This window comes from Candoia aspera, chromosome 12 (assembly GCF_035149785.1).
Source record: "Candoia aspera isolate rCanAsp1 chromosome 12, rCanAsp1.hap2, whole genome shotgun sequence".
In the NCBI taxonomy this organism is placed as follows: Eukaryota; Metazoa; Chordata; class Lepidosauria; order Squamata; family Boidae; genus Candoia; species Candoia aspera.
In genome coordinates this window covers 387193-414653 of record NC_086164.1, presented here as the reverse complement: position 1 = coordinate 414653, position 27461 = coordinate 387193, and the positions used below count along the sequence as shown (strand labels likewise).

The 27461-nt window shown below is 58.6% G+C and overlaps 3 protein-coding genes across 4 annotated transcripts in view; all 3 read left to right on the top strand.

The window, feature by feature from the left end:
* Positions 1-1832: 1832 nt before the first annotated feature.
* BMP15 (bone morphogenetic protein 15) lies at positions 1833-5600 on the top strand. The gene is made up of 2 exons (XM_063313648.1): positions 1833-2486; positions 3331-5600. The coding sequence occupies exons 1-2, from the start codon at positions 2135-2137 to the stop codon at positions 4194-4196; spliced, it is 1218 nt and encodes a 405-aa protein (XP_063169718.1). The 5' UTR covers positions 1833-2134; the 3' UTR covers positions 4197-5600.
* Positions 5601-8264: 2664 nt separating this feature from the next.
* PHKA1 (phosphorylase kinase regulatory subunit alpha 1) lies at positions 8265-27339 on the top strand. Of its 2 annotated transcripts, none has more exons than XM_063313685.1 (33): positions 8265-8672; positions 10245-10403; positions 11612-11659; positions 11971-12139; positions 12314-12396; positions 12990-13070; positions 13430-13528; positions 13829-13975; positions 14086-14139; positions 14679-14801; positions 15016-15111; positions 15658-15765; positions 16431-16509; positions 16796-16930; positions 17226-17335; positions 17754-17898; positions 18043-18121; positions 18222-18397; positions 20046-20222; positions 20408-20496; positions 20834-20973; positions 21455-21611; positions 21743-21822; positions 22305-22383; positions 22465-22594; positions 22782-22883; positions 23107-23222; positions 23648-23680; positions 24490-24534; positions 24615-24785; positions 25221-25274; positions 26158-26358; positions 26674-27339. In XM_063313685.1, exons 1-33 carry the CDS (start codon positions 8595-8597, stop codon positions 26845-26847), a joined length of 3717 nt encoding a protein of 1238 aa, XP_063169755.1. In that variant the 5' UTR covers positions 8265-8594; the 3' UTR covers positions 26848-27339. The 2 variants fall into 2 exon arrangements, with proteins under 2 accessions (XP_063169755.1, XP_063169756.1); XM_063313686.1 differs by having other exon boundaries at positions 8267-8672; positions 18222-18301.
* Positions 18941-27461, top strand: part of PLP1 (proteolipid protein 1) — a 111938-nt gene continuing 103417 nt past the window's right edge. The window contains exon 1 of the mRNA XM_063313690.1: positions 18941-18947. The gene's annotated coding sequence lies outside the window, so the exon portion shown is untranslated. The remainder of the gene's footprint in view (positions 18948-27461) is intronic.

Here is a 27461-nt window from a genome sequence, read left to right as displayed (position 1 = left end):
TGGGGCAGTTTTTCCCAGGCGAGTCCCAGGCTGGATCGCATCTGCCTGGCCTCTCTGGGTGCAGAGCGAGTCCCTCCTTGGCTGGAGACCCTCTGGAAATGCAGCAGGGGCCCCAAGAGCAGCAGCTGTCCTTCCCCAACCAGCTGGAGCTCAGGGCCCGAGAACCAGCTTAGGGGCCTCTGCTGCTTCTGGCAGCCTCACGTGGAAGGAGAGTCACTTGAGGGGCAGGAGAACAGGCCCTGCTTTCTCCAAAAACTGGTCTGTTCTGGGCTGCTGTGGAATGTAGAGGCCTAAAGCCCTGGACCCAGATCTGCTGCTCCAGCTGGGAACAGAGGCTCCTCCCCTCTCGGATCTTGAGTCCTGCCCAGAGACAGAAACACACTCCCTGCCAGAGAATGCAGTGCTGGTGCCAGAGGTGGAAGTGGGTGGGGCAGGACTGTGCCAGCGGGACCGGGTGGAGGCTCCAGTCTGGCTCTGGGGATGCCTCACGTGGATAAAAGGGAGGAGAGGCAGCCACTTGGTGGTGGCCCCCAGGCTCCCTGAAGCGTGACGTTCTAGCTGCCCCTTGCCTGCCTAGGAACAAGTTCTTCAAATGGTTTTGCCCCCATGGGTCCAAGCATCCCGATGCTTTATTTTGCCCTGGTTTTGTTTTACTGTTCTTTGCTCAATGCACTTGGTTCGGATTCTTGATTTTGTTTATAACTGCAAACTGTATTGACTTTGAAGAGTATAAAGGCCTAAATAAACAATAAACACATAGTTGTCAATACAACGTGAACAGGATGGTTTTAAAATCTCCCTGAAGACAATGCTGAAGACAAGTCATGGGAGGGTGCCGCTTTGCTGAGATTTACACATACCACATACAAAAGTGCCACATTCACCTGTCCAATAAAAATGCTTTACAACAGTTTGCTACACAAAATAACAAAGGGCGAACTTTTTCGGCATTGTGTTTTGGGGGTCAGAAGGTGGTTGCTTGAGTTTCTGAAGGCAGGAGAGGATGGAGAGGAAGACGAGGGTTAACACAAAATTGTTTTTCCTGTCTCTCCAGTCACTAAGATAAGTAGAAGTCCTGCAAACTGACTGTGTGTAAGGTAAGGGCAGGTATACCTGGGGGCTGAGCCTGTCCTACGGAATGGGTCTGCTGCAAGGAAGCCCACACATTCTTCCTGCACCTGATGAAATGAACCCCCCATCTGCTAATCCCCCCCCCCCCGTCCCATGGCCCTCAGGCATTGGCCTGCAACTGAGGAAGATGGGATTGTGCAAGGTGAAGACCCACCACGAATGGGTGGGGAGCTCACACAGCAAAGGAAGGAGGCTCTGGAAGAGTCCGCCGGTTCCTGTGGGTCAAGAGGGCAGGAGGCTTTGGTTGCCCCAACGTCTGCCACGAGGGGGCTGCTGAAGTCGCCCTTCCCCAACTGGGTGTTTTCCAGATGCGCCTGGACTCGAAATCTCGCAGTTCCCAGTGGGCGTGGCCAAGGGCTTTTATGAAAAGGTGGCTGAACGTAACTTTGCATTTCTGCCTTGGTCTTGATGGGCACCGCTGTGCTGCTGTAAGACGAACGACTACGCAGCACTCCAGCAATGCCTGTCTCGCCAAAGGCTTCACTCCGAAGCAGGGCGGTCGCGACAGTGGCTTTCGGGGCCTGAAGGCCGAGCGTAAAAACGCTTGAAGGGAAACGCCGTCAAGCAAAGCGAGGCTACCCTCCCGCTAAGTGTGGGCTAAGCCCAGTCCCTCTCTCCCCTTGCTCCCTCTCCCTGCAAGCACGAGCCCCCAGCCCTTTAAGGTGGAGCGAGGCCCGCCTTTAAAACGCAGCGCCCGGGGCGGCTCTCTTTTCACCCAGCAGCGCAGGGGCGGCGTCGGGCTGCCGGAACGGGCGCTTCCCGGCCTGCCGCTGGTCTCCGGCCGGAGGGAGCTGCCCTGGCGCCTGGCGCAGCTCTCCGGGCACCTGAAGCCGCTCCGGGCCCCTCCCCCCGGCCTGGCTGCGACTGCTCGGGGAGCCTGGCATGGGGCTCGGGGGGTGAGGGCGCGGCCGCACCGCCGCTTTCCCCCCGGGGGGGGATGCTTCTGCTGGGCTCCCCGGCTGTTGCCCTGTGACCCGGACCGCAGCGCAGCCGGAGGACTACCATGGCGAGGCCGAGGCCGTGGGGCAGCGCTCTGCTTCTCCTGGCCCTGCTGTTCCCCCTGGTGCTGCCTTTGGACGCCGGGAGGGAAGCGCTAGATTCAGAGGCGCCGGCCGCCGCGGCGCCCGGAGCCGCTTCCCTGCCGCTGATCCAAATGCTCCTGAGCCAGGCGACCCCCAGATCCTGGCCCCACGGTCGGGGCCGGAGGCGAGCCAGCGGGCAGCCCCTGCGTTACATGCGGGACCTCTACTGGAGCCTGGCGGACCGGCACGGCCGGCCCCGGAGGGACTGGCGGCTCTCCGGAAACACCATCCGCCTGGTCCGGCCCTCCGCCAAGGCCCGCCAGGCTGGGACAGGTGAGTTGGGGCTGAGGCTCCCTCTGGGGCTGCCTGCTGCCGGAGCTGGGCGCTTAGCGCCTGCTTGACGTTGCTGGCCGGGTCAAGGGGCAGGGAGCCTGCGGGTCCTTGTCACGTCCCCCCACCCCCCGGGTGCTGGGCTTCACCTCTGTTGAGCACAGCGCTGGCCAGAGGAGTCACAGGCGGCCTTCAAAACTCTGGCTGCCCAGGCCGCAGGGAGGCGTGCTAATCTGCAGCTGGTTTCTGCCCCTGGCTGGCTGCCGGCTGTTCTTTGCTTAGAGCAGTTTAGGAATAGACCGACAGCCCCGAGCAACGCTGAATCTGGCCCAGAGTTAGTCCTGCCCTGGCGAAATGCAAGGGGACTTTGACTTGGAAAGAGTGGGAATGAACTTTTTTGAGCCAGACATTTCATGAACCTTCTTTGTCTCTAGCAATTAAAAATTCTTTACAATGCAAGGCATGAGCGCAGTCATGCACAGTAGTAGCAAACTATTTTGGAATGCTGCACTTTTACCATGTCCATGTTCCAAAGGCTCTGCTTCCTCTGGGGCTGAGGCCTGCCAACCTCTTCCAGGACCTTCAGAAGTGGGGGGCAGTTTGCTCTGCCCATCCTGGGGCAAAAGCAGCTCCCTCTTTTTATTGCGAATGCTCCAAAGGTGGGATGCTGCCCCCCCATGCTGTTGGGTTCCCTTTCAGTGAAATGGACCCTGTGGCATCACAGAGAATGGGCAGGGGCTCTTCTCCAGCAGGGCAAGGGGCACTGTAGGGCCTGAAGGCGGGTCTTGGGGCTGGGCTTCTTCCTCTCCCTCCTGCCCCAGTTCTGACCCCTTCTTTGTTCCAGCAGGCTCCTGGTTCATCTGGGCCCTGGACTACCACCTGCAAGTGCAGTCGCCAGCCCAGCACCTGGTCAGGGCTGCTGTGGTGTACGCTCAGTGGCCATCCTCGCCTCACGGCCCACTCTGGTGCACGGCCAGCCTGCTCCCCGGCAGAAGTGCCCCGCCATGGGAGGCGGTCAGCCCAGCTCTGCTGAAGGATGCGACCACCAAGTCTGCCCTGGACAGCTGGGTGGAGATGGACCTCTCCTCAAGCCTCCAGCCATGGACCTGGGCTGCCCAGAAGAGCCACCTGCTTCGCCTGCACCATGTGTGCATCTTCCTGGGCTGGGCTCAGGGCTCTCCTCCTGGACCTGGCTGGGGGGACCCCCCATCCCTGGAGGACCCCTTCTTGCTGCTCTACCTCAACGACACTCAGAAACCCCCCCAGGCCGCCCTGGGGCACTCTGTGCCTTTCCCCAGGGGGCATCCCCGGGGCTCTGCCCATGCCCACAGAACCCGCCGGGCTGATGCACTGGCCCTCGACTTCCCCAGCTACAGCCGCACCCCCAGTGTCAGGCATAGCGAGTGTGCCCTCCACCCCTTCCGTGTCAGCTTTCGCCAGCTGGGCTGGGACCACTGGATCATCGCTCCCCACTGGTACCGGCCCCAGTTCTGCAAGGGTGGCTGCCCCCGCGTCCTGCGCTACGGCTACCACTCCCCCAACCACGCCATCGTCCAGAACCTGATCAACGAGCTGGTGGACCAGCACGTCCCCCGCCCCTCCTGTGTCCCCCACGAGTACAGCCCCATCAGTGTCCTCATGATTGAGCAGAACAACAACATCCTGTACAAGGTCTATGAAGACATGATTGCCAAGTCCTGCACCTGCCGGTGAGCAGCTTCAGTTGGGTGGCTGTGACTTTCCCCCCAGCCGCATCCCTCTGGCCTCTGGCAAGGACTTTGCAGGCTGCAGAATGGCCTCCTCTCCTGGGCCTTGGCTCACCTTCCACTGACTGCCACATCAAGAGGTGATCCAGGTTTTAATGCATCTGGCAACTTTTCACTTGGATCCAAGACCCTCCTTTCCCGGTGACACAGTGGACTAGCACCTTGGGCTGTTTTATGCAAGGATTTTTATGCACAGGTTGGCAAATCCTCCTCCTCCTCCTTTTTACAAGAAAAAGAGTGCACTGGCACTCCTGGAACAGTTTCACCTTGACAGAACCTGGTGGAGAACAACTGAAGGAAGCGCAGCCAGCACTCCTGAGAAGGGGCTGTGGTGAAGCAGGTGGGTCCACGGGAGGTGGGAGCCATGGATATTGGCTTTCCTGGGGGTGTCCTGGGGATGTGGGATGTAGGTGTCCCTCTGCTTATGACCACCAGCACTTTGTCTCGCTGCTTGCACATGGATCTTGATGCTGGGGGTTGCGGCCCCTTTTGGCCCAGCAGCTTGGCTGCTTCCTACAGCCTGGTCTGAAGAAAAAGGATGTGCAGGTTCTGCAGTCACAGGTTCCCCCCCCCCCCCGCCTCTCCAGTGGCCCTCTTCCCCACTGCCAGCTCTCCCTCCTCCAGCAAGGGCTGTGTGGTCTCTAGAGTACCCCCCCCCCCATTTTTTGCTCCTGCTGCTTGAGGGTCGCTGCTCTGTTGCCAGTTCTTCCCTTTGCTGCTTGTACCTCTCACTCTGCCAATAAAGTAACTCTCGCTGTCACCTGCAATCTTGGGAGATGTCAAGCAGTGAATTCCTGAAAAATTTTAAAAAGAGGGCCTTATGGCGGCGGGGGGAGTGGGAGGGAAGAATCTGCTGTGGGGGTTCTTTGCTCCCTGAGAAAGCTGTTTCTGGAAGCAAAGGGGGACGCGTATTTTAAACGAAACGAGAAGGTTGTTTGGGAGAGTGGCTGTTTTGCAGTGGGTTGGGGGCTTGCTCATCCTGACCCCACCTAGGAGAGATTGCCATTTCCACAGCCTGGCCAGACTGAGAGCCCCCCATACCCACCCCAAGCCCCTTTCTGGGACAGTTGGCCAGGCAGCTGGGCATTTGAGCTTTCCTCTCCCATCCTCTGCTTGGTGGAGTCTTGGGGGGAAGGCTCCTGGCTCAGCTTCTGACTGTCTTGCACCTGGGGGTGGATTGCGCTCCCCCTCCTCCCACTGCCCCTTGCCGTGCATTTTCGGCCTTGTCTGTGTCTTTTGCGTCACCCTTCTTTGTCTGCACCTTGTCACCTGCCCAGCCTGAATAAGCTGTCATAATTTGGGAAACCTTTCTATTTATTAATTGGTGTATTTAAATGCGATCATGCAATAAATCTGGTTTCTGTTTTGCTAAAGAGGATTGCAGCCTCTGATTTGGGGAAGGAGAAACTCAGTGCAGGGCAAAGGAAAGGGGGGGGGGTAGCCCAGACTGGCACATCTGGCCCCCAATTGGTAAAGTTGTGGGTCAGCTCCCTTCAGCCTGCCCAACCCTACCCCTGATTCCTCAGTTGCTCAAAGGGCATTCCTGGGGGGCCATTGGGAAAGGGCTGTGTGGAATCCCCAGGTTGGAAAAAGAGGTGCAGAACGGGGGGGGGGGGCGGTCATGAGTCCAGAGCAAGGCTGCCTGCAAGAGACTCTGAAAGACTCTGGGAGGGGGTCTCAAGTAAGATGCCCCCCCATGCATGCAAACGATGGGCTTTGCGTGGAGACTGAGCAGGGAAGGGCTGCAGAGCCGCTGCATCTGGGGCTAGAAATCAAGGCCCCCCAAAGCACCATCCAGTGTCTTATGGCTCCACCTCTGGGATCATCCAGTTGTGGCCCGTGGCTGGAGAGGGAAGGGGCAGCTAAAGCATGGACCAAGGCCCTGTGCCTTGCTTACAAATCTTGGGGCCCTGGCCCCCAGGGAAGACTGTCCCAGTGTCCCATGTGGAGAGATGGTCATACCTCCTGCCCAGGATGATCACCCATTCCCCAACCCTTCCTTGAAAGGGCCACAGTTTGTGGGCACTCCTCAGTTACCACCTGCGTGGCCCAAGCGCTTGCCATGCAGCCAGGGCTGCAACTGGGGGGGGGGCAATTGGGGCATGTGCCCTGGGTGCCGTGCTGGGGGGGCGCCAAAATGGGTGCAGAATCCACGTTTGCCCCGGGTGATACAGACTCTAATTGCGGCCCTGCATGCACTGCCGTTGCTCTCTTCCCAACAGGCCAGTCTGGGCTGGCCTGTGGCACCTCAGAGAAAAACAGGAATTGGTGCAGGAACAGCAATGGCACAGTCTGCCTAGCACATTTCCAACTGGAGGCTGGCTGCAATTGGGGGTGGGGGTGGGGGCATTCCAGCTCCCAGAGACTGCAGCCCCCATTTTGCAGTACCAGCTGAAATGGGCATGATGCAACCCTCGTCTGTCCTGCCCACTAAGAGTGGAGGAGGAGTTTGGGCCTCTCGGAAGTGTTTGCTCTCTTCGGCTTTGCTTCCCTGGTTGCACGGTCAGGTTGCCATCCGGCTGTGGGATTCATTTTTTCCCCTTATTAAGCATATATTGATTTATGACAGAAGGAGCATGAGGGCTCTGAGAGAATCGTTCCAGTACTAAAGTGCAGACTATGAGCAAGAACATTTGAGGAACAACATTTTGCCTATCAAGTTTGCAGATGGCACAAATTGTGCAGGATCCTAATACCCTAGAGACAGAAATAAATTTCACAATGATCTTACAGAAGTGGGCGAAGAACAACAGTGGAGAGAGGTAAATGCAAAGCTTTCTAGTTAAGAAAAAAAAAATCAAATGTACACATAGGGTGGGGATACCGGTCTTAGTAAAACTACTTGTGAAAAAGGTCTTGGAATAATAGTAGGCTTTGAACATATGATGTGGTTACAGAACCAAAAAAACCCAAAGCAAGTGCAATGTTAGGTTGCACAGTCTCCAAATTATGGTAGCTCCACCGTGTTTTGGTCGGACCCCATTTCAAGTCTTGTCCAGTTCTGGGCAAGGCACAAAGAAGGGTATGAGTAGGCCCAGAAAGAGCGAGGAGGAGGAGCAGGGCCCCAGAAATCAGGTTCTCTGAAGCAGCTGAAAAGATGCTAAGTGCCAGGACCACAAAGCAGGTCCCACTAACCTGGGAGGGTTTTCCTCTTCAGGAGACTGCTGGGGCGGGTCACACAGGAGGAGCAGGAGAGCTTCCTCTTTCATAGGAGGGGAGCCAAGGTCCAGAAGCTGCTCTCTCTGCCTCAAACCCCAGGGCAATTAAAACAATCCTTCATTATGTCAATTCAGCTTGCACTTAGTCTGCTTTTCCCATCACCATGCACATGGTCAATTCGCTCACATTGCAAGAATGACTGCATTTTGAAAATGGGCGTGGCCAAAAGGTTCATCAGCCCTGCATTTCATTTCTCCCTGAAATGAATAAACACTGATAGTACAAAATGCCTCTCCAGGGACCTCTTCCCAAAGGAAAACACAAAGTAGACAGGATTGCACCTCTTGAACTTCTCAGGAATCCAACGGCTGGAATGCAACTAACAAAACTTCACAGGTATCTTCCAGCCCTGCTGTCAAAATCAAAACTGCAGTCTGTGGCTCTCAAGTTGAAAAAGAAAATGAGAATGAGAATGGGCCTTCTTGTCCGGACTCCTCGCCTTCTGCCAAGAAAACGAATCCTCTGAACTTAACTAAACTCCTTCTCGAGAGATCATCTGCTGTTCCATCCTCTGTCCTCGCCTGCCCTTAATCGCGATGCCGTACAAAGTTGGCAAAGTGTAGTGAAGGGGAAGATCGTGGCCAACTCACAACCTCCAAAATTACCGACCGCCTTTGCGAGGAAAGGTGCAGCTCCCGCTCTCGGCAGCAGGCGGCGCGCTGCTCCTTCCCGCCGGCCACTCAGAAATAAACTTCCGAAAGAGCTCGCGAAGCGGCCGGTCCTGGCAGGGCGCTAGTCCTCGCGGTCCCGCCGCAGGCTAGCCCAGCGAGTGGCTGGAAACGCCTCTTGGCTACACCGGGGGCTCCTCTTCCCACTTTTTCGGCGGGGGCGTCTTCCCCTGCCCCCAAACCGAGCGGGAAAGCGAAACCTGATGGCTACAGGGCTTCCAGGACCGCCTGGGAGACGCAGTTAACCCCCTCTCCGCTGGGGCGGCAGCGGAGCTTCCAGCTGGTCGCCCGTCCCCGCCTCACTCCGGCAGGTGCCAGGAAGGAGGAGGGGGCGCAGCTGCTGCCGGCTGGCAGCGGGGCGGACACTGGGCGGAGCGGGCTGGGCTGGGCTGGGCTGGGCGAGCGGCGGAGCTCCGGTCTCTGGAGCGGAGCCGCGGCGGGGACGAGGCGGCGCAACCATGCGCAGCAGGAGCAACTCCGGGGTGCGGCTCGACGGCTACGCGCGCCTGGTGCAGCAGACCATCCTCGGGCACCAGGTGAGTCGGGCGGGCGGCGGCAGCGTCCCTGGTCCTGCCAGAGCGAGCGGGTGCGCAGACCTCGTCGGGCCGTCCTGGCAGCCGGCCTCCCTCCGTCCCTGCTGCCTCGCGGCCTTTCGGGCGCAGCGGGCAAGACCTTTCGGCTCCGTGGAGGCCCGGCGCCGCGCAGCCTCCGATCCCCGGCCTCGAAAGCACTGCGTGGGAGCGCTCTGGGCGGCGGCGAGCCCGAAACGTACGCTGCTCCTGCGCCCCTCGTCCCCAGCTGCTCGGACAGGGGCTGCGCAGACTGGGCTGATGGGCGCTGGAGCCCCGCAGGGTCAGAGGAGGCTCTCGCTCTCTCCCGGGCTCAGGGTACAGAGGGAGGACGCGGCGGCGCAGCCGGTGTCCGGGAGCCCCGTTTCTCGGAGCAGACCCGGGACCTGGGAGTCCGGAGGGCAGCCTGGCGAGCACCTGGCCCTCGGCTCCCCGCGATGCATCCTGCAAAGCACCCCCTCCCCCGCCCGGCGCCACTTTCTTTTTTAGTTTTAAGGCATGCCAGTGCAGTCTTTTTGTTGCTTCCTCTTAATGCCCATCCCTGCTTGGCTTCTGGCCAGGGGTCTGTTTCTTACTGGGAGGTTCTAATTGTGCCATAGTTGGACATTGTTCACTGCCAGGTGGTTATGGTGGTACGTACACCTGATAGAGAGACAGCTGAAATGAAGAATCGGGGGAAGGGTACCCAGCCGGGGGTCTCTTCAAGAGGGCCTCCTTTCCAGTGCTCTCGGCTCCCTTCCCATGGGGAAGAGGGGCCAGAGACTGTTCTGATCTCATGAATGGGCAGAATGGAAGGAAGCCAGCGGTGCCAGGCTTCCCTGCTCCCCAGAACGCAAGGGAAGGGAGGCTGGCAGGGCATTCCCAGAAGAGATGCCAAGGGGCTATTTACAGCCAGGATGTTCAGGCACAGCAAGGAGGGGAGGAAGCAACCGAGGATATCAGCCCAGTGTTTTCAGCTGTGGGTCAGTTGGCCAGGACTCCCACAGGTGGGCCAGAGATGCCTGCCTCACAGAGGTCTGGGAAGTCCAGTGAAATGGTTATTTGCAAGCTGGGCCTGTTCATAGATGGCGCAGTCCCCTGAAAGTGCGAAAGCGTTTGAAAGGGTGGGGTTACTCTGAGCAAGCTCTGTGGGTCCAGAATCTCTCACCGCCCACCTCCATCTGCTTGTGGCTCTTGAGGTGTCAGCCAGGAGCAGCTTCTCATCTGCCTCGGCTTGGGTGGTCCCGAGGAGGCTTGCTTGGTCAGCTCTGTCTTAGGAGAGTCCCAGTGGCACCCTTGGTCTGCGGGGTGGAAATCAAGGGTACCTTCTGGGCACCTGTGATCTGCTTTTGGTGATCTGGAGCCTGCGTGCTCACCAAGTGCTGCTGTGGATCAGACCACGGCAGCAGGATCACAACAACCCAGCCACCCATAGGAGGCGGAGTGTCAGACACTGGTCAGCACACTATAATTGCCACTGCTTGTGCCACTCTTGGTCCACCCGAGACTTTCTTTTCAAGCCACCATGTCTCCCCCACCCCCACCCGCTTTTGGCCCCAGAATCCCATTACAGGGTTGCTTCCAGCCAGCTGCGACCACCCAGATGCCTGGGTCCGAGATAACGTCTACAGCATCCTGGCTGTGTGGGGGCTGGGGCTGGCCTACCGGAAGAACGCGGACCGTGACGAGGACAAGGCCAAAGCATATGAGCTGGAGCAGGTACAGGACGCAATGGGGGTGGGCGGGTGGGGGGTTGTGTGGCCAGCAGGCTGCCCATTGCAAAGCCTCTTCATCCTTTGCTACCGACCATATCCAGAGCAGTGTCTCTGTGCCAAACCCCCTTGTTGATAGGGCTGCAACTGGGGGGGCGGCAAGCGGGGCATGTGCCCTGGGTGCTGCACTGGGGGGGCGCCAAAATGAGCACTGGGGGGATGCCAAAATGGGCGTGGAATCCATGTTTGCCCCGGGTGACACAGACCCTAGTTGTGGCCCTGACTGGAAAGGCCATTTGGGCAGGCTTGCAGGATTTTGCTTTCTCAGTACCCCCTTACACACCTCTTCCTCCTCGGATTTGATAGGGTGGGGTGGCTCTGGCCAATCCCCGTTTCCCCGTGAGAACAGTTTAAACAGATGTGAGTGGGGACAGATGCTTCCTCTCTTTGTGCCTGTTCTGAGGGCAAGCACTGTGGCACTGCCCTTTTGCCCCAGGGACTGTTCAGGAGGGCGTGGGGCTAGCCTGGGAGAGGTCTCTCCTTCTGAAGAGCTTCGATTGGGCATAGCTGGACCACTACCCAGATTAAAGAAAGGGAGTCCCCTGGGCCAAGCACCGGTAATGCCCTGCAGTGACCCCAGTAATCGGATCTCTTGTTTGCAAAGGTCAGGCTGGTAAAACCGGATCCTAGATCACCCGGCCAGGGCTACCCACTGGGGGTTGTGGTCAGTCCTCACCTAGGCTTGGGGGCAAGGGTGGCTGCTCTGCCACGTTAATCCTGTTGCTGTTCCTCTCCTGTCTTGGAGGCAAAGCTGCTGCGATTTCAGTTGCCAGCTGGCCGGAATCGAAGATGGTGAACCTGGTCACACAGTCCAAGTGGCCCCTCTGCTTTTTCAGCTGCAGTTTGGGACACAGGCCAACTGCCTTCTCTTTCAGGAGCTTCTATTTGTGATGGCAAGATGGAGTATAGATGGGGGGGAGGGTGGTAGTTTGCACTTTCCCCCAATATTGAGGGTAGGCAATGAGGTTGCACAGATCCTGGGGCATTGGTATGCTGGGCTGCATCAGCAAGTAAATACCATGGAGTGGACGAGCCTGGATTTGGTTACAAGCTGGGGCCTTGGGAAAGGTCACATCAGCTCTTTTGCTAAGCAAGGCATCCTGCCACCCGCTGGAATGCCTGCAACAGCCCCTCTCTCCTTTCCTCCTCCTGCAGAGTGTGGTGAAGCTGATGCGGGGCCTCCTGCAGTGCATGATGAGGCAGGTACGGCTCTTTGAAGTGCTGCGGTTTAGGCCATTTCCCCAAGGCTGAGGGCATGGCCTCCTGGGCCTCTCTCTGTTTGCAGGGGCTGTGCCAGTTCTGACACTGGTCTCTTCCTGGCATGGCCAGCAAAGATGGGTCCCTGCGCTCCTGCCAAGCCCATTCCTCACCCTCCACAAACCAACAAGCCAGCTTGCCAGGCCCACTTGCTGATTTTGGCCACGGAAACTCTTGGCCCACCAGGCTGCGACTGCATGGAGCTGGCCAAACTCTGGGGTAGCCGACTCCCTCTTGGCCATGTGTTCTTTGTCCAGGTGGACAAAGTGGAGGACTTCAAGTATAGCCAGAGCACCAAGGACTGCTTGCATGCCAAGTACAACACCCGCACCTGTGCCACCGTGGTGGGAGACGACCAGTGGGGCCACCTGCAGCTGGATGCTACCTCTCTGTACCTGCTCATGCTGGCCCAGATGACGGCCTCTGGTAGGTCCATTGATGACCCCGGGTGGTGGGAATGCTCCTCTTCTGGGCTGGTGGGGGACTGTGACCATTACCAGGGCCATTGCTGGGAGGGAGGGAGGGAGGGAGGGAGGGAGGGAGGGAGGGAGAGGTGGGGTAGGCCCCCCACCTCTGCCCTCAGCCTTCTTTCTCTTCCAGGGCTTCACATCATCCACAGCCTGGATGAAGTCAGCTTCATCCAAAACCTTGTCTTCTACATTGAAGCTGCGTACAAGACTGCAGTGAGCAGGAGTTGGCTTGGTGCTGCGGGAAGCTGGTGCCTCTTTGAGGGGGAGGGAGCCCCTCTGTGGGCAGCCATACTTGCAGGGGGCAAGCTTAGCGGCAGATCTGGGGAACCTGGATTAATCGGGGAGAGTGTCTGTGCATCCCAGGCCAAGAGCATCTCCTTGGCCAGTTGGGGTCCAGACTGGCCCAATGAAGGAAACACAAGGAAAGCTTCCGGTCCTGTTGAAGAAGGATGGTGGCTTTGCCAGGGATCCCGTGGCAGCAGCTGTTGGGCTCCCTGCAGGCGGACACTGTAATGGGTGTACTGAGAGCCCAGCTCGGCCTTGTTGCCGCATCCACGTCCGTTGCCTTCTAAGGGGAGTCCAAGGTGGGCAGGGAACAATTTGACAGCCTGGCTGGGTGCCTGCTTTTGGCCTGAGGGGGAGCAGCGAAGCACAACAGTGGCTGCCTTGACAGGAGGCCAGCACTGCCTCCCTCGTGCTGCTTTGCCCTGGTACCTGGCTGTGGTGGCTGAACGTTATGGTCCTCGATGGAGAAATGACTCTCTGTGTCCTTCCAGCATCACCAATGTGTCAATGTTGTTTGGCAGGACTTTGGGATATGGGAACGTGGCGACAAGACCAACCAAGGGATTACGGAGCTGAATGCCAGCTCGGTGGGCATGGCAAAGGTGAGGGCACCCCCTGGGCTGCTGGAGGGCCTGGAACCAGTTGTGGAGGAGCAGGCAGTGTGCCCAGTAGGCGTGGCATGGAGGCTGTTGGGGCAATGTTTCATGGTCCAGCAGGGCGCACAAAAGCCTGCCTGGTCCAAAAGACCGTTACCAATTTTGGGGAGCTATGAGGTTCCCAGAGCAGACGGTGCTTGACCCCAGCATTGCGCTCTGGAGTTCTGCTCCTCTGCAGAGAAGAGGTTCCTTTAGCAACTCGTCTGTCATTCCTTCTAAACCTCTTGGTGTGCCAGGAATTTCAGAGACAGTGAGCAGGGATTGTGCCCAGCTGCCAGATGTATATTCTCCCAAATGCTTCTCAGGCAGCTCTGGAGGCCTTGGATGAACTTGATCTCTTTGGCGCTAAAGGGAGCCCCCAGTCGGTGATTCATGTCTTGCCGGATGAGGTGCAGCACTGCCAGGTGAGGGGCAGGCTGAGCCTCAGGCTCCAGGAGGCTCCCTCTTGCCTTCGGTTGAGGGGAACGGGGAATGAGGTGGCAGAAGGCAGCCAACACTGACAGAGGCTCCTGCTTCGGTTGGCCTCTCGGCCACTGTCAGGTGCAGCAAAGGGCCAGCCTGTCAGGCCCCCAGTTGGTGTCTGCATGGGATGGGTGGAAGGCTGCAGTCCTGAGCATCTGGGCATTGCCAGCCACCCTGAAGTGCCATGCCCACCAGCCTGCCAGCCTGGTTTCCAGTGGGGTCCTTTGGCTCTGTCTCGGCAGTCTATTCTCCGCTCAATGCTGCCAAGGGCTTCCACCTCCAAGGAGATTGACGCCAGCCTCCTCTCAGTCATCTCTTACCCAGCATTTGCTGTGGAGGACATGGAAGTTGTGGAGAAGACCAAGGCGGAGATCCTTGCCAAGCTGCAGGCAGGTGCTTCGACCCTTGCTGTGGGGCTGCGGCGATGGGGGTGGCCTAGCTGCAGATCGGGCAGCCGCTCCGTTTCCCCAGGGCTTGATGCATCCCCTCTTGCTCACAGGGCCGCTACGGCTGCTGCCGGTTTCTCCGCGACGGCTACCGAACCCCCAAAGAAGTAAGTTCCAGCACGCCTGTCACAGGCCGCAGTGGCATTGCACCCGTCTTAATCTGGGCATCAGCACATCTCTGGGCAGCCAGCTGCAGGCTCTCCTTCATGCAAGCTGCTGGGGTGGGGCCCATGTGCAGCCCGGTGGGGCCTCAGCATTTTTAGAGTAGGAGCAGGACACGACAGAAGCAAAGCCGTTGCGCATCAGAGGGCTGAACAGGGTGGGCCTGCCGTCCTGCAGCTGACCTGTGCTTCGTTGAGCACTTAGCAGTGGTGTTATCCCTGGCCAAGCAGCAGCAACATTTTACTTAGAGCAGGCTAGGAGGAAATGACTTTGTTCTGGGATCAGGCATGTGCTAAAAATTAAAAGGAACTAGACTTCCGTCAACATTTGGAAAGCAGTTGTCCTGTGCTGTGTTTTGTATGGAGACTGATCTGTCAATGTGCAGTTCAGCCCGTTTCTGCACAAGGGCATCTTTGAAAAAGGCAGTGGGTTCCCTGTGCTTCTCTGCGGCCCCCCTAGTAGCCCCTCTGCTGTCACCTTGCAGGACCCCAGCCGCCTCTACTATGAGCCCGCGGAGCTGAAGCTCTTTGAGAACATAGAGTGTGAGTGGCCGCTCTTCTGGACCTACCTGATCCTTGACGGCCTCTTCAGCGGCAACACGGAGCAGGTGGGGCCTGGGGGCTGGGAAGTCGCGGAGCATGCAGGCTGAATGGCGGAGAGAGCCAGCGAGGGGAGCAGGAGCTAGCCTGGGCCCCCAATGCAAGAGCAGAGTGCAGACCAGCCCAGGAAATTCTTACTGGGGGCTGGGGGGTGGTGGAGAGGGCACCTGTCTTATCCTCACGGGCCAGGATGGCCCTGCTAAGAATCCCCCCCACTTCCAGGTTCAAGAGTACCGGGAAGCTCTCGAGGGGGTCCTGATCAAGGGGAAGAACGGTGTGCGCCTGGTGCCAGAGCTCTACAGTGTCCCGCTGGAGAAGGTCAGTGAACCAGAAGCCCTGGCCCCTGAGAAGAGATGCCAACCACCCTGCCTGTGGCGATGCCTATGGAGGCGAGAAGGCCAAATGTTGACATCTAGGGCCAGACCTGGACTCAGAGTTTAGACCAGTGTTTTGCAACCTTGGCAACTTTAAGAAGTATGCTGGCTGGGGAATTCTGGGAGTTGAAGTTCACACTTCTTAAAGTTTCCAAGGTTGAGAAACACTGGTTTAGAGAATATATTTACACCCACCAGTCGCAATCTTTTTTCCTTTAACAGTCAAAGCTGCCTTGAGAAATTTGAACCAGGCCCTTCTTTCTGAAAGCCTCTTAACTGCTTTGGAAGCTTCCTTCAATATCTTTTCAGGGCTACTGGCAATCCCTGAGCATCTGTGTGCTCTCCCACTCCTCAGTTTGCTGGCTTTGGCATTTTCCTTAACGGTGACAATTCAGCCATCTTTATGTAATTCGTGCAAAGTGTGATGAATCTGCATCTCCTGGCCTTTTCCGCGTCTCCAACCCAGGTCTGTCTTGGTCTGTTCTGGCAGGTGGAGGAGGAATGCAGCCACCCCCACACTGTGGACCGCCTACCCATGGGCAAGCTGCCGTTGATGTGGGGCCAGTCGCTCTACATCCTGGGCTGCCTCATGGCAGAGGTGAGCTTCAGCCCTGTCCGGCACACCCGCCGTCTTGAGTTCGGAATCACCTGGAGCTCTCATGTGGAGACCGGTGGGTGGCAAGGGACCTCTCTGCCCCTCCCTTGCCGGGGAAGCCTGGCTCAGGGCAAGCCAGCCTGCTGCAGCTTCCCTGGACTGGAGGGGCTTTCGTGTCTGAAGGCAAGCTGGGTAGGAGACTCCCCATCACCTAAACTAGGAGTTACCAAGCAAAGCAACTGGCAGAAAATCAAAAGAAACGCCCCATGGATTTCTTGGAATGGGGGTCGCTTCTGTGTGTACAGATTGACCGTAACGGCCTTCTCCAGGCTTCAGATCAGCACCGGGAATTAATCAGTTTTTTTGCAGGTGCCTTGCCTGCATCCCAGCAAGGCTTTCTCAGTGCAGTGGTTTGCGGGTCGGAGCGGGGCTACCACCATTGGATCAGGATACAACTTACCACCCAAGGCTGCCATGACCCATTAGTGTTGTGAGAACCCCACCTAAGTTAGCAATATGGCTCTACCCATGAGTGAGACAGCAGGAGCGGGTTTTCCTCTGGGTCTTGCTGGTGGTCTTCCCAGGGGAGACCTGGCAGACCCCTGGGGGCAAAAGTGGGCCCTTGGTCTACAGCTGCATGCTCCTTCTGAGCACCCATCTGCTTGCAGGGATTCCTGGCTCCAGGAGAAATTGACCCTCTGAACCGCAGGTTTTCAACTGTTCCCAAGCCTGTTGTGGTGGTGCAGGGTAAGAGAGGGCAGCTGGCATTCTATGGCCCTGATCCCAGTGCTGCACTGTCATGGGCTTCCTGTGTGGTAGAGGTGGACATGGGTGGCTAATGCTCTGGAGGGGCACTTGGTAGTCTGGACAGTGCTTGCCTCAGGCCAGCCCCTCCACCCTCACCTGGCCTGGCGTGGGGCAGTCAGCCTGCCCCTCCTGCCAGCTGCCAGGACCCTAACCCTAACCTCCTGGGGGTACAGGGCCCCTTCAAGTCCTGCAGGTCTGCCCTGACTCTGCCTTTTCTCCCTGCTAGTGTGCATCTTGGCAGAGACAGAGGCTATACAGGCCATCGTGCGTAAGGAGGGCATCGTGGTGGAGACTATGGCTGAAGTCTACCCCATCCGAATACAGCCAGCCAGGATTCTCAGCTACATCTATGCCCGCCTGGGTGAGTCCCAGGAGGCTCTGAGAGACCCCCTCACCCCGATCTCCCCAGGAGTCTTGCTGGTGGTTGTAAGCTTTCTCCCTGGAGCTGGTTGTCCACTAGCTTTCTCCCGGGAGCCTCAGGATTCTCCATGGAGGGCCATAAGCTGGCCCCCTGTCTTAGCAGCCCCTTGCCTCTGAGACTTAGAGTGGATGGAGGCTCTTGACCAGCTGCAGATGTGACTTGCCCTCCAGGATAAAGGCGGGGGGGTGGGGGAGGCTGCTTCTGCAGCTGATCCAGCTTTCCCATCTCCTGACAGGCTGCAACAAGCTCATGAACCTCAGTGGGCGCCCTTTCCGGCACATGGGCGTCCTTGGGACTTCCAAGTTCTACGACATCAGGAACAACATCTTTGCTTTCACTCCCCAGGTTGGTAAGGAGGCAGGAGCCCAGGGCCACACTCCCTGGGAGTTGGGGGCAGCAGCAGAAGACTGCGGGAACCTTGTGGGGTGTATGTGGCAGAAGGGGGGGGTTGCTTGTCAGTGTGTTTTTCAAGTGGAGAGGGGCTGGCTCAAGAAATCTACCCAACCTGGCAGTTCCCCCTTTTTCTCCACATGGGTAATCCTGCTTTTTCTCCTGGAACAAACCAGAGACATGACACACAGATCTGACCCCCCTCCCTCCCCCCCCAGCTCCAAGTGCTGTTGTATGCCTGGCTGAACCACCTGCTGATCGAGGGCAGTGGCTTCAAGGTCCTCCTTGGCGGTGCACTGCCCTTCCTGGCTCCTTGGGGGCCTCCCACCCCCCACCCCCTCTCACGGGCCATCTGTCCTGCCTGCCTTTGCAGTTCATTGACCAACAGCAGTTCTACCTGGCTCTTGACAACCAGATGATTGTGGAGATGCTGCGGACAGACCTCTCCTACCTGTGCAGCCGCTGGGGCATGACGGGGCGCCCGACCATCACTTTCCCCATCTTGCAGACCATGCTTGGTGCGTGCGTACCTTGCATGGTGAAGGGCTGGGCTTTCAAAAGAGGTGGGTGGTGGCCAACCTGGCTGGGGCAAAGTTTGCCTGGCCAGGTGTCTTCCTCTGAGGAGTTGCCAACACCTGGTTGCTTTTTCTCCTTATGAAAAGATGAAACGGGGGCCAACCTCCACCCAGCTATCTTGGCCACACTGCGGAAGTTGCAGGATGGGTATTTTGGAGGGGCAAGGTGAGCTGAGGTGGGGATCTTGCCCCTTCTGGGGACGGGGACCAACTGAGAGGACGGGTCTTTCCCCCTTTCCTCACTCTCCACTTTTGGGTTCCTGCAGGATCCAGACTGGTAGGTTGTCTGAGTTTCTCACCACTTCGTGCCGCACCCATCTCAGCTTCATGGATGCAGGGCCCGAGGGTAAGCTTTATGCCAATGACTATGGGCTCAGCCTTGAGAGCTTCCGAGATTTAGACCCCGAAGACTGGATGCATGGCTTTCAGTTGACAGAAGATGGTAAGGAGATGGGGCCACCCTCTCTTCCTGCACTCAGGGCGTGCCGTGGCCAGGAATGCCGGATTTCTTAATCCAGACAGTAACTCTACGGCCTTCTGGCTGGTGCGTAACTCAGTTTTCAGGCCGTGATTAACCTCCATCACATCCTCCTAATGCACTCTTTGCAAGACAGCGGGAAGGATGCCCATCCCTTTGGGGCAGGGGCTCCCTTTTCACATGCTGGAGAGTAACTTGCTGCCCCAGGCAGCTGCATAATCCTGGCTCTTGCGGGAAGGCCCTTGCAGAGCAATTCCGAGGAGCTGGCCTGGGGGCAGGGCCCAGAGGGAAGGCGGGGGAGGGGTTTCCAGAAAGGGGTTGCAGTCAGCCTCAGGACTGCCCCCCATCCCCCACACATGCTGAGGAACCCCCCTCCCCCCCAGGAGGACAAGCCTGTGCCGAATGCCTGGCAGACAGGAGAGCTCCTGGCTCCCTGCCTGCTCAGCTGGGAGAGATGCGGGTTGCCATTTTGTCCCCAAGACAAACCAGGCAGTGCTTCTCCCTCAAACCAGGGGTAGACTGCTGCAGCAGCCAGCTGTGCTGAGAGGCTGCCCTGATGATGCAGTTGTTAGGATGAAGGGCTTTCTGGTCATCCCAGGAGACTTTCTCTGCCCAACCCAAGTGCTGCCCAATGGCCTCCTGGGAAGCCAGTGGAAGCAACGCTGTCCTGGCTCCGTTGCCTCTAGGCCAAGGGGAAAGCAGGCCCATGGCAGGCTCCAGTTCAGGAGGGGGTGCTTGGCATCACCTCTGGGCAACCACTTCCCCTCCGGAGCTCTCACCAGACATCCATTGGCTTCCCCGGCTGTCACGAACAGCCGCTGCCTCCTCTCCTCTCTATCCCTCTGACTCATCACCCCACCATAACAACATCTATAACCAGCTTGTGGTCACACCCACCATACCACCTCTGAACACCGGCATGGATCCTGCGTGTTTGCAACGGGCGTAAATGCTTCACCTTCTGGGTTGGTGCATGCGCAAGGCTGTGTGCTGTGTCCTGGTGCTGAGCAGGGGCCCTGCATGGTGGTGAATCACCCAAGTACCCTCAAAGTACGCAAGCATCGCTCAGACACACTCAGCCCACAGGTTGTGGGAGAGGGTCTCCTCGGACAAGATCAGTTGGGGTCAGGCTTCTTCCAGAGGCCCAGGAAGGGTGGGGCTCACCTGGCAAAGAAAGCTGGAGGGGTGGCAAGATGTTTTCCATGCTGGGCTTTGCTGCTGTTTGCTGGCCAGCGGTACCCAGCTAGTGGCCCCAGAAGCGTGGAAGGGGCCATCTGCGGCAGTTTGTGCTACCTTTGAGGGGGGGCACAAGATGCTGCTCCTCCCCTGCTCTGTGAAGGACTTGCCCGGCTGGCACCATCAGGCTGATGCCACTTTGCAGGGCTAGCAATGGGGGCTTGTCTCCTTGTTACGTTGCTGTAAAACCAGAACAGGGGACTTGCCAGTTGCCCCTTGGTTTGTACCTGCACCAGTGCGGTCTTTGGGGAATGGCCCTTTGGTTCAGCCCAGGAGCCGTCCGGGGCAGGTGGTTTTGCTCACCTGGGCCAGTCTCCTGGGAGGCCTGTGAGCCAAGGCGACCCGAGGCCTTCTCCCATCACTTCTCTTCTTCCAGTCGACCTCTGCGATGACATTGCCCAGTACTTAGACCAACTTCTGCACCACTCCACCCCCAAAGTCAGTCTCCCACCCCCAGCTCAGAAGGGGGGGCTGTATCGTTTCCGTGCGGCGGTCCATAGCACCCAGGATCTTCTGTCCCTGATGTCAAAGGCAAAGGACCTGCATGTGGAGAGTGAGCATCTACCTTTAATAACAATGGATGGCACATTGAGGCAATGGGGAAGGTTCTCCTGCGCCCTCCACCCCCGCCCCAGAGACCTTTTTTCCTCCAGAGCTTTGCTGGCCAGCCACTCTGCCCGGCCAGCAGGCACCCACACCACATCCCTGAAAGCGGGAGCATTTTTCTCTCTATTGCAGACATCAACCTGTACATACCCTCCAAGCTTCTCCTGGAGGATCAGCCATCTGCTCACTTGCTGGGCTCAGCCTCAAATCCAGAGACCCAGGTGAGGTTCTTGTCTCCTTGGGCTGCTTCCACGGCAAAGGGGTGCGGGGGGCTTCTCAGCCTATGGCGTATCTGCCAGGACCCTTCCAAAGCTCTCCCCCCTCCCTGCTTTCTCTTGATGGCAAGTCTTGCAGCAAAGGACTTGGGCACCCTGGGGGCCATTTGCAACCTTCCCCTCCTTCCAGGAAAATAAAGTGGCTCAGCTGCATCTCTGTCCCCTTTCCTGGTTTCGGGGCATCTTGCCCAGTGCAACTTGAAGCAGCAGCTTTTCTTGTAAACTCCAGTGGGTTGATCAGAGGCATCTTTCCCCCATGCCCCCGTTGCCTTTCCTCCACAAGCTGCCCATCATCCCTGGCAAGGTGAGTCTCCCCAAGGACGCAAGCGGGAAGGTGGACTGCCGGGCCTTGGTGGACCAGCTCCGCGAGTGCCAGACACTGCAGGACCAAGCCAGCTGCCTCCATGTCCTCCACACCCTCAAGTAGGAGCCTAGTCTCAGTCCTCCCCTTGCTTTTCCCCTTGCAGTCCCAGAGGGAGAGGGAGGGAGGGAGGGAGACGTGCCCCTGGAAAACTCTTCCTGCAGCATTTGCAAAACCCAGCCTGTTGGCAACTCTGGAACCAAGGCTGCCACCAAGGAACCTCTTCCAGGGGAGGCGGGTAGGGAAATCTGCGTGCTGCTCCTGCAAGAACTCATGGCAAAAGGAGAATGGATGCTGGGGGGCTCCTCAGGAGGAAGCCCATTTCCCAGCAGACTGCATGCCTGGGAAGCTAGGGTGTCACGGCTGGCCTCGCCTGGGTGACCCTTGACAGCAATAGTGGGTGCCAGTTCCCTTGGCTTCCTCACTGCTTTCCAAGCAGGCTGCTCGCTCTGGCAACACGAGCCAGGAAGCTGGATGCCCGCTGCTGCCCAGCCAGCAGGAGGTGCTGGGCGGCCCCTTCCTCTAACCAGCTTCTGCTTCCAGGGGGCCAGACTGGGACACCGAGATCCACGGCAACAGTGGGGCCACTGTCAAGGGCCTCCTTGTGGAGCTCTATGGCAAAGTTGGGGCAACTCGCCAATGGGCCCTGATCCGCTACATCTCTGGGATCCTGAAGAAGAAGGTGGATGCCCTGGATGAGGTATTGGACCTGGGCCTGGGGGCAGCTGGACTCCTTTGGTTGCCCCTCTTCCCGAGGATGACCCTGTATGGCGCTGAGGATGATGTGGGGATTGTCTCCCCCTCCCCAGCTTGACAGGCTTCTCTCCTCAGGCCTGCACGGACCTCTTGTCACACCAGAAGCACCTGACCGTGGGGCTGCCCCCAGAGCCACGAGAGAAGACCATCTCTGCGTGAGTCCCCAGCCTAACTGGAGGCCCTGGGTAGCTTGCAGACATGGGCAGAGGGGCAGCAGAAATGCCCATGGTGGTTGGCGGTAGGCAGTTCTCCCCCAGCTTGTCTCACCCTGAGACCTTCCCAGGAGATGTGGGCCAGCCAGAAACTGCGGAGCCCCCTCGAGTCCCCCAGATATGTTAACTTGCCCAAAAATGTGGCCTAATCCAGCCTCCTTGCCCCAAAGGGATCTCCATCACCTGGCGGTGTATAAACTGCACAACCTGAGGCTTCTTCAGGCCCTTCAAGAGAGATGCAAATCAGATGCAGGAAAGGGAAAACAGGATGGGAGTTGGGCTGCTCAGCTGTGGGCCTATCCGAGGGAGCCCCCCCCCCCCCGCCCCAGCCACAGAAGTGTTGCTGTGGCAGTCAGGAAGTTGGCTTTGGTCCTCTGTGGGGCTCTCGACACGCCCTCTCATTCCCAGTCCCGTCACCTTTGCAGTCCCCTGCCGTATGAGGAGCTCACCCACCTGATAGACGAGGCCAGCGAGAAGAACATGAACATCTTCATCCTGACGCAGGTAAGCCATGACCTGGCTTTCCTCCAGCTGCTGTGCAGAGGCTGGGTCCGTGAAGACTGGCTCTTTCCTCTCTCTGGACAGGAAATCATGGTTTACCTTGCCATGTACATCCGGACACAGCCCGCCCTGTTTGCTGAGATGTTCCGCCTGCGCATTGGGCTCATCATTCGGGTGATGACAATGGAGCTGGCCCAGTCGCTCTGCTGCTCTGGTGAGTGGGACTGGCCCGGGGGCTGCTGTGCTGGCTGGCTTGTGGGATGCTACCTTTCTGCGCCTGGCGCCAGAGCTGACGGGTTGCAGAGAGGGGCCTTCAGGGGGCAGGGGGAGAAGGCTGGGTTTGCGCTGATCCAACCAGGCATGGGGAGCCACCCCATAGCCACCTCTTCCCTCGGCTCCAGATGAAGAAGCTGCCGAAAGCCTGATGAACCTCAGCCCTTCCCACATGAAGAACCTCCTCCACCACATTCTCAGCGGCAAGGAATTTGGCGTGGAGAGAAGCGGTGAGCTGCCTGCCTCAGTCAGGGGCCGGGAGGGGGCCTCTGGGTGTGGCACGAGCGCAAGCCCAAACCGATGTAATGAAAACTTGCAGCCGCCAAGCCAGCTTGGGAATTCTGGGACTTGTAGTTCCAGCTATCTGAACCCGCCTGCTGGAGGGGCTCTGGGGGACCTGGGCCAGCATTCCTAGAGCCTGAGGTTCCAGCAATGCGCCTCCCTCTCCTGCAGTGCGGGCCACGGATTCCACCCTGACCCCAGCAGTTTCCATCCATGAGATTGGGGCCGTGGGAGCAACGAAGTCAGAGCGCGCTGGCATCATCAGGCTCAAAAGTGAGATCAAGCAGGTGGGCTGCCTCTTCCTGGTCCTGCCCAGGATGCCGGGCAGGGGAGAGTGATTTCAGAGGCAGGAGGCCTGCATTTGGGGCAAGCGTGCGTTCCACCCTCATTGGCAGAGGGAAATTGCCCCCTCTGAGAAGCCACAGCTTCCTCCATCCCGGCAGACAGCTGCTCTGCTAAGCCCCAGCTGGATGGGAGCTTCCTTCCCTTGCGCAGCAGTGCTGCTGCTGGGGGTGCAGAAAGGAGGATGAGAGCGCTCTCCAGGGCCTTCCTTTCAAGCTGGTTCCCCTGGTAGCCTCCCGCCCTGGCAGACTGCGCCCTGCCTTCCAGGTGCTGGGCTGGGCTTCTCCTCCCGGGGGGGGGGGCAGGGAGAGCGCCAGGAGGCAGCCTGCTCAGCTTCCTCTCTGCGCCTAATGCCTCTTTTCTCTTCCAGCAACTGGATAGGTGGTCTTTGTCTGAAATTAAGGTGAATCCCGCCCCCCCGCTCTGCTCCCTTCAAACAGCGGCTGATTCCCACCCCTTCCTGTGGGAGGCGCCTCACCCTGCATGAGCAATATATAAGTTGTCATCAGCGGGGGTGGGGGGAGGAGGGAAGACATTTTGCAAATGGTAGAGCAAAGGGGGCAGGAGTAGGCTAACCTTGACAGGACAGGGCCGGCCTGGGGTTTCCTCGGTATTGGGTCCAGAAGAGAAGAGCAAGCATAATCCCCGCCTGTGTCCTTGGCTCAGCTCCCCTTTCCAGGGGGAGGAACCCAGCCTGTTTTGGCCTTTCCCCCTCACCTGCAGCGGTGGGCATTCGGGGGCCACAGAAGAAGGGGCTCCTTGGGGCACATCCCCAAAGAAGGCCAGCCAGAAGGAATCCATGGCCCGGAAAGCCAGCTCTCCATCTTCGCTTAGGGAGTGCAAGTGAGGGCATGCGCTGCGGCCAGCGACCCTCCGCATGACGCTGAGTTTGCCCACCCACCCTCGGACTCCGAGGGGGGGGAGGCTGCTTCACAAGCAGGCCCTGCTCTTCCCTCGGACAGCTGACCGGGGCCGGCACTGAACCACGCTTGCTTGGCCTCCCTCCCAGGGTCCGTGGGGCCTCCCCTGCCCCCGCTGGCCTTGTAAGAAGAGCGTTGCCAACTTTCCTCACAGCTTTGCTTTAGCGGAGGAGGCGCCCATGGCTTCGTGGCCCCGCTCAGCTCCAACCCTCTCGCCAGGTGGCCTGTGCTCCGGCAGGGCTGCTGCCAGTCCCTCAAGAGGGCTGCTGCAACCGGTCTCCTCTCTTTCCAGGCTGGGGCCTCGCGTTCCTTGGAAGCTGGAGCGGACCTTCCCCAGGTAGGACCTCCGCCCTGGGCTGCCTGGCTCCAGGCTGCTTCTGGGGGCTGGGCCTGACACTCAGCGCTCATTCCTTGCAGCTGTCTGGGTCCTCCCCGGCTCCAGGCAGAGGCACTCCGGCTTGGGCCCCGGAGGATTCCTTCTCCAAGGATGGGCGCCAGGGGCAGTGGCTGCGGCGGCGGCGACTGGATGGGGCCCTCAACAGAGTCCCAGTGGGGTTCTACCAGAAGGTCTGGAGGATCCTGCAGAAGGTAAGTGGGAAACAGCCCTGGAGGGGGCACCCCTCTGCTCCCCACCCCCTTCATCTCAGCTGCAGTGTGGTGGTGCTGTTGTACATGCCCAAGCCGTTAGGCAACCTGAGCGAAAGGGCTCTTCCTGCGTCCTGAGCTGCAGTGAAGGGGTAGGGCTTGTACTCTTCTGCAAGCTGTGAAGCAAGCGGTCCTGGAGAAGAGCAGCTCTGGAATTGCACAGCCAGGGTGAGCTAGCTGCCCTGGACGGCCCCAGGCTTGCTACCAGCTGCCCCAGGGAGCGAACTAGGCACTGGCCCGAGGCTACGCTGGCAGGCTGGGCCTCTTGGCTTACCTGAAAAGCTGAGTCATCTTGTGCTCAAGGCCTGTTGAAACAGCGTGTTGGTCCCCCGAAGTCCCCAGGAATGTAATTGCTCCCCTGCTCCTTTTCTTCTACAGTGCCATGGGCTCTCCATTGAAGGCTTTGTCCTCCCCTCTTCCACAACCAGAGAGGTAATGGCTGAAGCTGCCCTCCAGACCACTGCGCCCGCAGGGGGTTACTCCACTGCTACTCATGGCCCTCCCTCTTCCAGCTGAGATTCTGCTGTCTGCTGTCCAAGGCTAGGCCTCCTGGTGCCCAGTGGCTTCTGAGGAAGACTCAGAGCAGCCAGAAGCCCAAAGGGAGTGTTGTGGGGGGTGGGGGGCACTGCTCAGCCCTCAGCATAGATTTTTTTTTCTGAAAAGAATAATACTGTGAGAAGGACCCAGGGAAGCATATACCTTGTGTCTCAAGGGGAAGTGGCAGGAGCCATGGGGAAGGACCTTCCTGGCCCACCCCCGGGGAGCTGGACTGGGCAGGAGTAAGTCAGCTGGGGGTGGGGGGCATGCAGGCAGCTTTCTTCCCTGGCCTCAGGCTGCACAGCTTTCCCAGTGAAGAGCAGCTGCAGAGGTCAGCCTGAGTGGCTGGAGGGACTGGCCACCTCCAGAGGGATCCACCCGGGACTGCTGTGCTCAGCTCCCCAAGCTCCAGGTGCAGATGGCTTTCTCCAGAAGCCCTTGTCAGCAGGAGGCCTTTGTGAGCTGTATCCCTTTAGCACTAAGGGCAGGGAGGCTCTATGTTGGCTCTGCTTGTGCATCACTTCTTTGAGTTTAACATCTTCCTTGAGGCCAGAGATGGTACCTGCTCGTAATGTGCAACAAGAGGTTGAGGCCTGTACTGCTGGCTCTGCCAGGAGGCCGCCTCACGCCTTGCTCTCTTGTTCTTGTGCTCCGCATTTCACTGGGTGTCCTCATGGCTATTGGGAGCCCTCTGCTGCTGCTCTGACAAAGAGCCCCATCTGGGGGCAGTTTAGATACAGCTTAACGGAAAGAGCACTTCCTTTCCCTTTGGGTGCAGATGACTCCTGGAGAAATCAAGTTTGCAGTCCATGTTGAGTCCATACTAAACAGAGTCCCTCAGCCAGAATACCGGCAGCTCTTCGTAGAAGCTATCCTGGTCCTGACACTGCTGACGGATGCCGATGGTCCCAGCATCGGGGGCCTTGTGGCTGTGGATAGGATCGTGCATGTTGCAAATGATCTGTTCTACCAAGAGCAGGTTGGGACCCCTTGTCACTGTGGCTTCCCTGGCCAGGGAGGACCTGCAGGCCTCGTTGTGCAGCTGTTGAGGGAGGAAGGGCTCTGCAGCATGGCTCCTTACAACCCCTTGGGCTGAAAGCGGACCCAGCAGGGTCTGCCTGGGGGGAGAGCTTGGGCCCTCCTGCCCTCAGCAGTGGCTACAGCAGATGGGAACCCAGGCAGAGGGAGCGTGGCCCCAGCAGATGGGGAGCACACCCAAACTGGGCCTGTTCCCTAACTGGACAAGGAGGGACACACTGGCCTGGCAATGACACTCTCTTCCTTCCGAAACCAGAAAGTCCTGGGGGCTGACGATGACATGCTGGAGAAGGACCCAGCCACTGGCATTTGCAAGTTGCTCTACGACAGCGCTCCAAGCGGCCGATTTGGCAGCATGACCTACCTCTCCCGAGCTGTGGTCACCTGCGTGCAGGAGTTCCTCCCTAGCAGTGGCTGCTCCATGCAGTAAAGCCATCTGGATTCCTCAGCACCAGTTTGCAGAGCCACCGTGGATAGACCCTCTCCCCAGGGAGAGCCCATCGGGGGTGGGATTTCCTGCTGGAAGCCAGCAGGGCGGCAGCTGCTCTCAAGGACTGCAGAGTGAGGCTTGAGGTCGGAGGTGTCTGGCTGAGCCCTTTCCCATCCAGAGGGGTCTCTCTCTCTCTCTCTCTCTCCTGCGAATGGAAGCTGTGACTCACTGCGTGGTTCCAGATGTTGCTTTACTGCAGTTGCAGAGAGGCTGAAGGGCTGGAGGACTTTGCTTTCCTCAGGAACCAGAAGCCCCACCCAGTTCTTAGGGAGGGAGCCCTCCTTTTGAGGGGCATCTCTTAGCTGGGGTCCCCATAAGGGTAACTCCTGATGGTTTGCCATTTTGAAGGAAGGGATGGACCCTGTAAACTGCTGCTGCTTTTGCAGGGCAATGCTCCTTCCTGGGGAGCAGCTCTGTTCTAGGAGGAATGATGCCTCCTCTGGGGGAAGGGAAGGGAGGGGAGGCCACTCTGTGCTTGTGGGGAGGGGGAGGGTCTTTTCTGCCAAACACTCCACAGCTTCCCCGGGAGAAAAGTTCCCCGGGTGTCCTTTGTG